The 15,046-nt window shown below is 33.4% G+C and overlaps 1 protein-coding gene across 1 annotated transcript; it reads left to right on the top strand.

Moving 5' to 3' along the window:
* Positions 1,747 to 6,233, top strand: LOC109359155. Its single transcript, XM_019603752.1, has 8 exons — positions 1,747 to 1,861; positions 2,502 to 2,870; positions 2,968 to 3,024; positions 4,167 to 4,322; positions 4,453 to 4,695; positions 4,843 to 5,001; positions 5,454 to 5,515; positions 5,751 to 6,233. Exons 1-8 carry the CDS (start codon positions 1,747 to 1,749, stop codon positions 6,222 to 6,224), a joined length of 1,635 nt encoding a protein of 544 aa, XP_019459297.1. The 3' UTR covers positions 6,225 to 6,233.

Here is a 15,046-nt window from a genome sequence, read left to right as displayed (position 1 = left end):
AGGATAAAGTGAACAAACAATTCTATGATTGAGGGATTTTTAATTTTTAATTGTTAAATTTGGGCAAGATATTATATTCATTAAGTTTAGCTGTATCTAATCCACATGTAAAAAGAAAGAAAAAAAAATGTGTACACCAATAGTGTAAGAGTTTTTTATACTAACATTGTAGCATTTACTATTCATGTTTGATAACCACCAACTTCTAAATAAAAGTAATAAAATAAATAGTGGATGATTTATTGACTGTATATAATTCTTTACATTATCAGTGTAGATATTACGCTCATGTAAAAATGAGGTAAGCTATAACTGAAGAATTAAATAACTAATCTCTTTTGTGTACATAACTATCTCTCCCAACAAGTATTGTTATTATGAATTGAACATTTGATACTAGCTCGATACTTGCGAATTTAATGAGTTTATTCATGACTAGATCATACCTTTTTAGTATGACCTTCTTAATTTGAATATATTTTAATTCCGAGCTTCTTGTGAAAGGATTTTAATTTAATTTTGATTTTTCATTTTCAATATTTAATCCATAGACCATTATAAATCATATGACCATGATTTATATTCCAGTCATGGGTTTAATTGGCTCCCTTTACATTTTTTATTTAACGGCACAACTCATGTTTGGATATATCAATTGATTAATGTGCATAAAATATTTCTTATTTATTGTTTCAATTAGTGCTACATAACCAAACATATAAAAAAAGTGATAACTAATGACTTGGTGATTAAAAAATAAGTGATTAATTAATGTTGAAATTAGGTTTTGGCAAAACTACTAAATTGTCCCTCAATTAATTTTTTCTATATTATTTTGATCTAATCAACATTTTTCTTTAAAACCCTCTCAACTCTCATATAAAATTTACAGTTTTGGTATGATAATGTTCAACCTACAAATCTCTCAATTATTTTTCTGAAATTGTATCATTAAAAATGAATGTAAAACTTAAAAAGTAATACATTTTTTTATAGACCCCATTTGAGAATATAATTAAATAACTTAAAAGACCAATTTGAAAACAAAAAATAAATTATAGAACACAAAAACTTATAAACCAATTTGAAAACAAAAAATAATTTTGGGGCCAATTAATTAATTTTACATAAGGTTTATAATCTTGTTATTTGTAAAAGTTTTATATACTATAATAAATCGTATTTATGCATTGTCATTGTAAAAATTTATATACAATCAATACTTTATTTACAATTCTTTTTTATTACTTTTTGAAGAATCAATACCCATTAAACATGAATAATATACAATGCAATGATAGTGTATAAAACTCATAAATAATACATACGTTTTTCTCATAATTAATATGTAATAACATCTACATCTACCTGGCATGCCAACATGCATTCACACACTTAGTCATGGAATGGTTCTATATTTCAAATTCTTAAATTGATTATGTACAATATTTTCATATTCAATTCTATATAAATTGTTCCATTCCTAGATTAAGTAGCACTTAGATTAAATTTAAGCTGTTAAGATTTGAAAATCTATTATTATAATTAATATAATGACATCGATCTCACGTCTAACTATCATGCATGTAACATGCATTCACACACTTAGTCAAATTATTCCATTAATTGTTAGAAGAAACCTTAAAAAGACTAAGTCAATGTCTTCAAAATCCCACATTATAAATTGATTTGGTGCCATTTATAAGTAAGGTGGTGAAAGTGAGAAATAAGAACATCAAAGGAGAAATGGAGGTTATAGTAGATCAATGGAATCATGTAGAGAATGAGGTTGAAGAAGTTGTTTTGCAACGAAAGAAGGGTCTCCAACGAAGGATTGATACTATAGAAACTGATGTAGAAGGTAACCAAATATATATATCTAGGAACAAAAAAATTAGAATTTTATGGACCCAATAAATATCATATAGTTTCTCTTCATTGTTATTTAACATGCATTATATATATATAGTACATAATATTAAATTACACTATTCTCTAAGTTTTAATAAAATTATGCAAAATCATTTTTTTTCTACATCTACATAAATTCCTTAATTTATATAGATATATTAATTGATTATCCTGCGAAAGAGATAAATGAGTGTAATTAAGTTAAATAAAATATGATATATTATAGAGATAAATCTAAATACTATATGAGTTGATACCTCTTTATTATAATTGGTTCGATCCAATATAATTTAACTTTTTTGTTACATGCCCTAAATTCTGATTTAACAGTACACATACATTTGGATAATTTACATATGACCGAATGTGTACGGGTGAGATTATTGTTTAGTTTATCTCTCACATTTTGGTCATAAAAATTTATATTAGTTTTTTTTTGTATTAACAAGACTATCTCTCATTCTTTTTGGGTAAGAAACTAATTTCTTTCAGAATATTTGGAAATTTATTTTACTTGAAAGATGTAGAATATTATTCATGAGCTGTATCTTACTATATACTACGCCAATGAATTTTATTTGTTCATATAGTTGGAGACCTTAAACAAGAAACAATTGAGGAGATCACAAAAGATGTGAATCATGAAAATATACTCCAAAGTGGTGATAGCATAATTTTACCTGCATCTGATTCTACTACTTCTTTGAACAACATAGTGAACACTGAAATTGAAAAAGTTGGCATAATCAAAGAAGATTATGATCAAGAATTATATTTGGAAAGGGTATTTGAAATACCACCAACACATGGATTCTATTGCCCTAATTGTAAATCTTGTATCCAAAAAGTGTATATTCAACGTCAAGAATGGGAACATGCTAATGATCTTGATCCACTAAATCTGAAACCAATTGAGAAATTTCGATGTTCATCATGCTTCAGTTTCCTTATTCCATTGGGTACATCACTTATTATTTTCTTTAGATATTGTTTGATTTATATGCTATGAAACATGACTAATTGAACATTGGATTTTTCTAATGTTTTTTTGAATAGGAAGTTGGTTGTTCCCTGGTTTGGTAAGGGATCCTGATGGAATATTAAATCAACAAGGTAATGTATTCATTGAAAAGTATGTATTGCATAATATTTTACGAGTGTAATATCTATGCATTGACAACATAAAGATTTATACATAGTCAATATATCATTTACCATTTATTTGTAGTATTTTTTTGAAGAGTCAATGACGATAAAACATGAATGATGTAATAACAATATATAAAACTTATACACAATTATTGCATACTTTTTTTTCTCATCTTATATTGCATAAACTATTGTGATAAAATCTTTAAAAACTAGACAAAGTAAACGTTACAGAACAACATGGGGTGGATCCAAGTGCAAATAGGTTTGGTGTATTTTCTTGTTAGGCATATCCTATATCTTTATTTTCCTCTATGCTTTGGAGTTGAACTTTTATGTTTTGGACAATGTTCAACCTTTTCTTATTTATTCACGGATAATTAGCTGGTTCAGTTAAGTATAGATGGAGCCTCGGCCACAACTAGGTCTAGAGGGAAGTTATGAGCATTACGTTCATGCATAACTTCCATGCCAAGGTTAGCTCGGTTTATAATATCAGCCCATATATTAATTACACGACCTTGACTATCAACTATGGATTGGTTGAAATTGAAACCATTTAAATTGAAAGCCATGGTACTGGTACCTAACGCGGTAAACCAGATACCTACTACAGGCCAAGCAGCTAAAAAGAAATGTAAAGAACGAGACTTATCGAAACTAGCATAAAACTAAAAAATTGACAAAATTCATGGATAATTTTCTACACATAATTTCCATCCCACAAATTTTGGGCTCTCTCCTTGGTTCTTGTCTAGATCCATCCCTTAATACAGGACTTCAAATTCTCTTAAGAAGAGTCCAACTCTCAAACTCAAATATAAGAAGAAAGCAAATTTTGTAAATTTTAAAAACTAATTTAAAACTATATTAAAAAAAATTGTTGTCACATGAAATCTCTTATCAATACTAGACCCTCTACTACTATTGAGTATATGAGCTCAGAATAAAGATGCTGGTTTTAACAATGTTTCCTTAACTCTCTAAGCATGTTCCATAATGGAAAATATTAACCATTGAGTAAAAATTGTTACTTTATTGAATAATGATTTCATTTTTGACTAATATTCAATGTCTTCTTTTTGCAAATGAAATCAACTAATCAGTGACTGATTCATCAAATTACAATATAGTTAATGATCCAGAACCTGATCAATCCATGCAAGTGACTCAATCAGGACCAAAAATTACTACAAAACAGACCCTTAACACTTCAGATTATTCAGAAGCGCAGAAAGTATCAGTTAAAATCAATGATAGGGGTATGTTTACTCCTTACCACTTAATGTTAGTTCTATGAAGAACTCTTTTCACTTTTGTCACAAGAATTCATTCTCTTATTGTTAGCTAAGATAAACCCTAAACTATTCCTATAATTAACATGAACTTCAGGTATTGGAAACATTCTTGGGAACAATGAGACATCATCACAAGATCCAAAAGGTTCAGTTGAAACAAGGAAGAAACATTCTTGGAGTAATTGGGCAGTTATAGATGAGGCTCATGAAGTCTCTATACCCAAACAACATGAAACTGAATCCTCATCAAGAAGTAGTGATTGGAGAATTATCATGCCTGCAAACAATAAACAGCATGAGATTACTTTGGAAGTTAATGTTGATGGAGAAAACACAGGTAATTAAGTATATATAGGTCCATTCATATGTCTGTATATATCTTCCATATTTTGCAAAGTATAGCATAGGTTTTGTGGAAGAATAATTCTTAATATATATGTGATTATAAAAAGGTTTAATATAATGCAATGGAATGATTTTGTAGATTTGTTGGGTGGGCCAGGTGAAGAACCAGTTATAGATGAAAACACAGCACTTAATAAGGCATTGGAGATTGTGAAAAGCATTGTATATGGTGGATTGACTGAATCATTAGCAAGTCTTACTGTTGTTACATCTGCTGCAAGTGCTGATGCTACCATATGTATGACTTTAATTTTATTTACATTTTCATCTTTCTTTAATATTATTTTAATGCCTATGATACATTATTTATGCACCATTTAGAGGACATTAAAATTTATGTTTCATAACCAAAGATAATGTTAATGGAAGTATTAGAGGTACTTAGTGCTTAAAAAGAGTGTTACTAAATCCAATACAAATAGTTAGACACAAAACAATATGCAAAAGAAAAATTACCATCTGCGTAAGAATTAATCCAATATCAAGATCTAACCTTAAAAATAATAGTATTGCATTTCAATCAAATATACCAAATAACAACCAGCAATATTAGATAATCTTTGAATATTTTCCCAACATACACCATTAACAGTATTAATATTATCAAGGATTTTAAGATGACAAGGAATTAATGCATAAATTTGAAAATTAATGTCACAACTTTTTACTAACAGTTTCATCATTTGGCAGTGAGCATTGTTGCACTGGCTTTGGCAAACTTGGTTGGTGGACTTTTCATCTTTGTTCATAATGTGAGTTATATGTTCAAAATATTGATTTTCTCTAATCAAACTAGGTTTTATATTAAATTATAGTCTACAAGTCTCTGAAATTATATCAATCAGAATCATATTTTTTTACATGCAGTTATAATCAATGTATTACAAACACAATTTAGTACACGGCATTCATGACTCACACTAACAAAATAATAATTATAACAATAATACTAAATAAGAATAATATTTTTATTTTCATTATTTGCAGCTAGGAGAACTAAAATCTGAGGAACCTAAAAAAGCTGAGAATCAAACAGAAGCACCTGTGGATAGATACAATGAGTTATTAGGAGAGAGGAAGAATTTCTGTGTTCATGCTTTTATTGCAATATTATCATTCATTGTTTTTGGATTAGTGCCACCATTGGTATATGGTTTCTCATTCCATGAGAATGGTGACAAGGATTTCAAGCTTGCAGCAGTTGTAAGTGTTTCTCTACTATGCATCACACTGCTTTCTATAGCCAAAGCTTATACTCAGAAATCAAACACTTTTATGGCATACTTCAAAATAGTGATTTACTATGTTAGCAATGGTGCTGTGGGCTCAGTGCTTTCTTACTTAGCTGGTGATCTTGTGAAGAAACTTCTTGAAAAGGTTCCATGGTTAGAACCATCATCAAATTTTGGCTTGCAGGTTCAAGGAATGAGGATGCAAAAAATTGAATGGAGCTCATACTAATGAAGACAACATCAGTGGTTCAAAACATTATTTGAGTTATTTTCATTTTCATTTTGATGTCTACTTTTCTCTTTCCATTTAATTTTTGTTGTTTGTAAGCAACATTTTTAATGTTTTCTACAATTATATGGAGATGAAAGATTGAAGGACAGTTGAGTAAACTATTTTATAACTTTTACTAGTACCATACCCGTGTATTTGCATGTGCCATTTCGTATTGCCTTTAAAAAATATATTTAATATTTATAGTTAAATGAAAGACCTCAATTATTAGTTAATAAAGACATGCATTAGTTTAACAATACAATATAAATATTAAAGTTGTATCACTTGTATAAATATTCGTACTAGGTTTGGCACTTGTCAATCCTTTGTACTTCCCACTGCATCAAGTGATACTAGAGCAAGTTTTTTGCTACCTTTTTTCGTATCTTGAACAACTATGAGAGATCAACCAGCAACAAGAGTAGATCTTCAGGGTATTATTGTAGCTTTTACTACAACCGTAATTGCTTTTACTGAACAGTTGGTGACTTTAAATCAGGTGATGAACAATGCTAACAATGAGGACCAACAAAGAGGCACGGGAGGAGAACCACACAGGGTTCTACGCGGTGTAAACAATAATCGTGCTATTATTGCGGGAAGTTCGAGTTCTGAAGAAGGAGAACCCAATGAGGAAGAGATGGTTGACTAGAGAAGTCAACAATATAATCACGACTACTGATATTAACCTTTATTCAAATTTATCAATAGTTTATCTCCTATCAAGCCTATTAAGGCTATTCCTATTACTCAGACTTTCAACTCATTTACATTTTCATCGCCTCCATCCATTTTCACATCACCATATGTCAGTTCTCTCAAGGAATCTAGATTATAAATAGACAGATCTCTTTGGAGACATCAAAGCCTAAGGATTCATTTGAAGATGTAAAGAAAATTTATACAAATGAAGAGGATCTTGCAGATTCAACTCTTGCACATAATAACTTTTGTGAAATATAGAAAAATACCTATCAAGGGATTTATGTGAGCAATGCTGCAGTCAAACTACCACAACCCTTAAATTATAATTGTGGTAGCCCTGAATATGATCCAACACTTTGTGTTGACGAGACTAACAGTCTTTCGGAGTTGCATAGTGAGGCAACATCAGATCTTACCTATGTTTAGGAAGAAGGCTACAAAATAGATTTAGTTGATGGTAAAGTTCTTCTTCGGGGACATATCAGATTGATCCAAAGTGTGAATATCCAGAACATGATTGGAATGGTTTAATTCCTAATCCCCCTAATCTATTGATTGTCAATTCACCTAATGAAGCAGGAGATTTTCATGCCCTATTTCAGAAACCCTTGGACACTTCTATCAATTTTACGTCTCTGTTACCACAATCTACCATCAATAATGATCCCAAAGTGCAAATTGTTGATTCAAGTGCTTCGACTTCTGAACATGAAAATGAAGATACAATTAGTGTTATCATGGATTGACCTACACCTAAGTTAGTGACCGAAGTACACAATTTTCATGGTTTGAGGTTTACCAGGGATTTCAGTACTATCACTACACCTATTAATGAATGTTTGAAGAAAGGGAAGTTCAATTGAGGGTTTGAACAAAAGTAGAGTTCTGCCTTGATCAAGGAGAAGCTATGTACCGCACTATGCTAGCACTTCCTAATTTTGATGAAGTGTTTCAAGTTGAATATGACGCCAATGAAGTCAGAATAGGAGTTGTGTTGTCTCAAGAGAAGAGACCAGTGACCTTTTTCAGCGAAAAAATAAGTGAAACTATGACTAAAAAGATTGTAGTTGCTTGCAAACTTGTGCTTTCGTTCTAGGTTTGTCACTTGCCAATTCTTTGTGCTTCTGACTACATTACAAATATTAATAGTTTGATTTCTGAAAGCAATACTTATTTGGAAGATCAATCACACACATCGATGAATTAATTCATTACACATAACACAAAAATATATATTCAAATCATACTTATGGATATATGTTTATTAGAAAAACTTTATTGTTTCTTCCTCTTCTACATAGAAAAATGGAGGTCCTATATCTTATTTTTTAAACTATGATAATGAAATGTCGCCTGTATAATATCATTGTACTCCTTTATTCATTTTTAGGGAAAATAGTATTTTTAAAGCTTTGCCTCATTCTTTAAAAAAAGGAAAGTTATCACCTTGTTTACAAAACAAATACACCCTTTGTAAAATGTGACTGAAAAGAAGAAACAAGGTAAAATATAATATGAGGCAAGTGACAAATTTTATGAAGTATTTATTTAAATTCACTCAAGTGGAAATATCTTTACTAAATATAAAGGGAAAACATGATGCATGATATAATTTTCTCTTTCATATTTTGTCCTTAATCCTTTTAATTTTTACAAAAAATATATAATCACCACCAATATATTAACCATCTCATCACCTTAATTTGACAATTAAAACAAAGACAGAGAAATATAATATAAAGTGAACCAAATAAAAATTACATTATAAACTACATTTAATATAAGAAAGGGGAATGGTTCATCGTTTGGTCGGATAAGAATGAATGAAGCTCTCTCCTAGGTTTTAGGAACTTCGAATCTTCTAGGATCGGAACTCCAACATTCGTGGAAACATCTCCAACAATCGTAGAACTTCTCAAGCATGAACACTAAGTCTTTCGTCCCATGGCCCTTTCTTGCAGAATCTTCAATGCAAGAAAATGCTCCAGCCACAAAACCCCCTCATCCTCCGGTGAAGAAATCTTTTGCCCAGGCTTTGAAGAACTCGTGCAACATTGCAGTGTCTCAGCTACCACAACCCTGCATTAAGGGTGACGCTATAGCTATAAAAATCCATGAGGAGGAATACCAAGCTAGGCTATAAAGGTGTAAAAACCATCTACACGGTCGACTCATAATCTCAAAAGGGGATTCCCCAATTAAATTTGCAGATCTAAAAAGCAAACTTGGCTCCATGTGGAGCATGATTGGTAAATGGAATGTTATATTTCTTGGTAGGGGTTTCTATGAGTTCTCGTTTTCCTCGGTTGATGATATGAGGAGTGTATGCTCCATTGTGTCATGGCACCTCAATCCAGGTTTCCTAAGACTCTTCCCGTGGTCTCAAGATTTTAACCCTGCTCTACAGAAGCAGTCCTACACTCAGTGTTGGGTTAAGATACAGGGGCTCCCTCAGGAATATTGGAGCCCTAAAATCATATTCTCAATAGCAGGTGGAATAGGCACGCCAATCTCCCTGGATGATGCAACAAACAATAGAACATATGGTCACTTTGCCAAGGTTCTAGTTGAAATTAACTTGAAAGCTCAACTTCCAAATCAAATCCTGGTGGAACGTGAGGGATTTGCTTTTTTTGTTAACTTGGAGTATGAAAATCTCCCTAAATTTTGCACAGGTTGTGAAGTAATAGGACATATGATATCTAATTGTAGGAGAAATCACAAGAAAGAGCACACTGAAGAGGTGACCAAGGTCAAAAAATCCAGCCCTGAAGCCAAAGTTCAAACTGTGGAGAAGTCTCATGACCTGATCATAGACTTGGAGTTAGACAATAGAGACATTAACCTTGACAATTTGGAAAGGTTGACACTATCCCCTGATTTGGAGTCTAATGCTGCCTTAGAGGAAGAAAAAGGGGACAACTCTAGAGTGGCAGACTCTTTGGTTGAGACTCCTTGTGAACCTGAGCAAGTGAACATCAATATTCAGAAGGAGACAGAAGTTGAAAACCAGGCAGTCATACAAGATATGAGGATAGTTGGAAGGTTGTGGGCTGAGGATGACCCTGATGATCAGATAGAAGAAGGATCATTCACTTCAGTTTTATCTAAATCTAAAAAAAAAGGATGAAAAAGAAGACTCACTCTGAGAAGATTCACTACACCCGTAAAGGGAGATACCTCATTAGTGATTAATGAAAGTCCTCTTTTGGAATTGTAGGGGGATAGGTAATCCTAAAACTAAGTTAGTTTTAAAAAACTTCTGTTTGTCTAATAAGCCTGATCCGATTTTAATTACTGAACCTATGATTGCCATGAAGGATGTTAATAATCTATTTTTGGATGAGTTAAATCTAAAGTTTTTTGCTTACAATGACAGAGGTACCCTGCTGCCCAATCTATGGGGTCTCTGTCATAAGAATCTAAGCCCTGCTGTTATTGCCTCTTCTAATCAATATATTGATGTTTCTTTAACCATGGAGGCTAAGCTGGTGCACTTATGTGCTATTTATGCTCATAGCCACTATATTCAAAGGAGGTCCCGTTGGAAAGACATCATCAGTTTAATGAGGCAAACAGTTGGTCCTTGGAATTGCATATGGGATTTCAACGTGGTGAGGGGTGCCTATGAGTGCAGGGGGTCTAGGCTGCCCTGCTATAATACTTCTAAGGAGTTCATTTCTTTTTATGAGGAGGAAAATTTGATTCACCTTGAAACTAGAGAAGCAGAATACACATGGTCTAATAAAAGAAGAGGATCAACTCTTACTGAAAAAAGGCTTGATATGAGCTTGTGTAATGATGATTGGCTATCTACTTGGAACTCAGTCTCTTGTTGCACTCTCCCAAGGATCTCTTCAGACCACCATCCCCTTCTTCTTACTTGTAGTTCCTCTATGTCTAAGAGAACTTCTTCTTTTAGATTCCTCAAAATGTGGATAAATCACCCTGACTGCTCAAGGGTGATAGAGGAAGCTTGGAATGATAGAATTGTTGGATGTCTTATGTTCATTGTGTCTGAGAAGCTTAAAAGGCTTAAAGCTAAGCTTAAAACTTGGATCTGGAATGTTTTTGGCAATATTCATCAAACTGTCCAAAATGCTATGACCTATGTGGAGAATATTTAGAATTGTATCAACAATTATGGTCCTAGTGATGACTTACTGGATCAAGAAGGCAATGCTAAATTCAATCTGTTAAAGACTCTAAGCATGGAAAATGATTTTTGGAAAGAGAAATCTAGAATCAATTGGCACATGAATGGTGACCGAAACACAAGCTTCTTTCACAAAGTTACTAAGATAAGGCAGGTCTCTAAGTCCATGACAATTCTTAAAGATGGAGACAGAATAATCTCAAACCAGGATGATTTAGCCAATCACACTCTGGATTACTTCACCAACCTGTTTGCCACTTCTAATGATTCCACCCTAATCATTTGATACAGGATGTCATCCCTCATATGGTGCTTCCTCAGGAAACAACAATCTAATTAGTATGCCTTAAGAGGAGGAAATTAGATCTGCGGTTTTCTCTCTAAATGGTGAAGGGGCCCCTGGTCCAGATGGATTTGGAGGAAGTTTTTACCAAAACTATTGGAGCATAGTGAGTAAGGATGTTTGTTCTTCTATTAAACAGTTCTTTGCTCATGGTTGATTATTGCCCAACATGAACTCTAACAGTGTGATTTTGATCCCTAAGTCCTCTAATGTTGACAAGATTGAAGAATTCAGGCCAATTGCTATTGCAAACTTCCAATTCAAGATCATCACAAAGGTTTTAGCGGATAGATTATCCCTCATTGCCTCTAGAATAATTTCTCCTCAGCAAAAAGGTTTTCTAAGGGATAGAAACATTGCTGACTGTATTTGAACGGCTTCTGAAGCTATTAACCTCCTTGATCATAAATGTTTTGGTGGAAATTTATTAATCAAGATTGATGTTAGGAAAGCTTTTGACACAACGGACTGGAATTTCTTGCTGCAAACTCTTCAGGCCTTTGGTTTTCATGACCAATTCATTCAATGGATCAAGATTATCCTCCAATCAGCTAGGCTATCCATTAATGTGAATGGCCAAAGTGTGGGTTTTTTCTCTTGCTCTAGGGGTGTGAGACAGGGGGATCCCCTTTCCCCTTTGCTTTTTTGCCTTGCAGAAGATGTGTTGAGTAGGGGCATTTCCAAGCTGGTGGCTAGCAACAAACTGAGCAATATTTCTGGTCCTAAGGGTCTTAGCACTCCTAGCCATGTCTTATATGCTGATGATATCCTTATTTTCTGCAAATGAGTTAAAAGAGAGTTGCTCCAGTTGAGGAAGCTTTTTGATGACTATACTCAAGCCTCAAGGCAATTCATAAATCCTAGTAAGTGTAAATTCTACTCAAATGCCAATGATAGAAAATCTGCCATGCTATCTTCCTACTTGGGTTTTAATGCAGGGGCTCTTCCTTTCACTTACTTGGGGGTTCCCCTTTTCAAAGGTAAGCCTAGAAAGATCCATTTGCAGCCTATTGCTGACAGAATTCTTGGTAAGCTTACCGAGTGGAAAGGTCACTCTTTGTCTATAATGGGCAGGGTGGAGCTGGTCAAATCAGTAATTCTAAGCATGCTAGTCTTCAGTTTCCATGTCTACTCTTGGCCTTGTCAATTGATAAAAAATATGGACTCTTGCATCAGAAATTTTGTCTGGTCAGAGGACATAAATACTAGGAAAATGGTCACTGTGCCTTGGTCTCAAGTGTGCTCTCCAACCAATGTTGGAGGTCTTAGTATTAGATCTTTATCGAAGCTTAACAAGGCTGCTCTCACTAAGCTAGCTTGGGATCTGAGACACTCTAGGAGAGATTGGGCAGTCCTCTGCAGAACCAGATTTGGTACTCATCCCTCTTCTAGATATTTAAAATCATCCATCTGGCCAGGAATTAGGAGGAATTGGCAAACTGCTTTTGATAACTCCATATTGATTATAGGTAAGGGAGATAACATAAGTTTCTGGAAGGACAACTGGCTTGGATCTCCTTTAGTTGATCTTCTCAACATCCCTCAGCATTGGCAGGGTCATTTAAAGGCTAAAATCTCAGACTTCATTCAGAATTCTGTTTGGAATATCCCGAATTCTTTAGCTGATCACTTCCCCTTTCTTATTGATAAAATTGCCAAAACTTACTTCTCTGGTGGGCAGGATTTACTTTGTTGGGAAAATTCCTCTGATGGTGTTCTCACTTTAAAGGAGGCTTACAATTCTATTTATCTTGCTTCAAATACTATATCTTGGTTCACCAAAATTTGGTCACGGGCCATTCCTCTTTCACAATCTTTTGTGACTTGGAGATTACTCAACAACAAAATGCCTTGTGATGAGAACTTGCAAAGAAGAGGGTACACCATGGTCTCAATGTGTAGCCTGTGCAGAGCCCATGCTGAGACCTCATCTCATCTCTTTCTCAGCTGTCCCATGGCCATTCTCATATGGAATTGGATTAACGGAATTTTCAATATTCATCTGGACATCTCCTCAGTAAAATTAATCCTCTTGGCAAGTAAATCTGATTGGTGTGACCAGGTAAAACACCTCTTCACTGCTTGCATTATACATGCTATAAGCACAATTCGGTGGTGCAGGAATCAATGCAGATTTGATATCAAAGGCTACAACATTGGGTCTGTCATCAACAAAATCAGAATGGCAACTTCTCATTCAAGCATCTATTCTAAAGCAACTGGCAGGCCTACTCTGAATGAGCTTTGTATCCTAAAAGCCTTCAAGGTCTCCATCAACTATCCAAAGGCTCATTCGATTTTGGAAGTAATTTGGCACCCCCCTATGACACATAGTATCAAGGTTAACACCGATGGAGCAACTAGAGGCTATCCTGGGCATGCTGGGGGAGGAGCAATCTTCAGAGACCATAGTGGTCAGTGCATTGCCTGCATGGCTGATTACTACGACATTGAGGATGCTTTATTTGCTGAGTTCAATGCTGCATTATCAGCATTGCTCTTTGCTATATCAAAGGGTTGGCTGTCCCTTTGGCTGGAATGTGACTCTACAATGGTGGTTGAAATTTTCAAAGGTAACCACAATCCTCCTTGGAAGCTCCTAAACAAATGGATAAAGTGCAAACTTGCAATGACTGAAATGGATTTCAGGGTCTCTCATATTTATAGAGAAGGAAATTCTTGCGCGGATAAATTGGCAAATTATAGGATTAACTCCAAAGTTAGTTCTAAATGGTTTTCTACTCCAAATTTCATTTTCATGAATTCTTGCGTAATAGAAATCATCTTCCTAGTTATAGATTCACATATTCTTATCATCAATGTATCTTCGTTCTTATCTAATATATTTCGAGGTGTAGTTGCACTTTCGGCTTAAAAAAATATATTTTAATTCACAAAAATAAAATATATAAAACTTAAATCCATGACATTAGAAAGTAAAAATGTATACTGACAAACACCAAGTAGGTCGCCACACTAATAACTATAAAAGTAATCATTTTTAGATTAATTATGTCTAATTCCACTTTCTTGTTTTAAAGATGGAAAAGAAAAAAAAAATACAGTTAAAATTTGATCACAAAAAACTAAGGGAAACAAGTTTTTTTTTATTTCCCACATGTATCTCGCACTGGAGGCAATCTTATTTGTGCCCGGAATATCTACAAGTACGTGAGACTAACTTTTTCAGTGGACATTTTTTTATCTATAAGATTCGAACTCAAGGCCTTACTTAAAGGGAATTAAACATATACCACTTGAACCAACGTCCGTTGGTAAAGGAGCAAGATAAATACCCTACATCAGTTCTCCATATATACATAACAATATTCGGTTCAATATATTTTAAGCTATATTCCAAAATTGCAAATTGATTAACTATAATATTTTCAAATCCGTTTCTATTTTTTCTTTCATTCCCTAGAATAAGAAGCTATTCAACTTTTTAAGACTTGAAAATCCATGCTTTGTCTGTAATATGAAATCTATTAGCAGTGACATATCTAACATCTAGAAATAGGATGTGAAACTTATTAAAAATTAAAATAATAAGTATTATCATATAAAAATAAA

The sequence above is a fragment of the Lupinus angustifolius genome, chromosome LG01 (assembly GCF_001865875.1).
Source record: "Lupinus angustifolius cultivar Tanjil chromosome LG01, LupAngTanjil_v1.0, whole genome shotgun sequence".
In the NCBI taxonomy this organism is placed as follows: Eukaryota; Viridiplantae; Streptophyta; class Magnoliopsida; order Fabales; family Fabaceae; genus Lupinus; species Lupinus angustifolius.
This window is presented reverse-complemented; position numbering and strand designations above follow the sequence as displayed.

Coding starts and splice junctions, on each gene's coding strand:
- LOC109359155 (XM_019603752.1), top strand. CDS start 1,747: ATGGAGGTTATAGTAGATCAATGGAATCATGTAGAGAATGAGGTTGAA. Junction 4,323..4,452: donor AGTTAAAATCAATGATAGGG/GTATGTTTACTC, acceptor CATGAACTTCAG/GTATTGGAAACATTCTTGGG. Junction 5,002..5,453: donor AAGTGCTGATGCTACCATAT/GTATGACTTTAA, acceptor ATCATTTGGCAG/TGAGCATTGTTGCACTGGCT.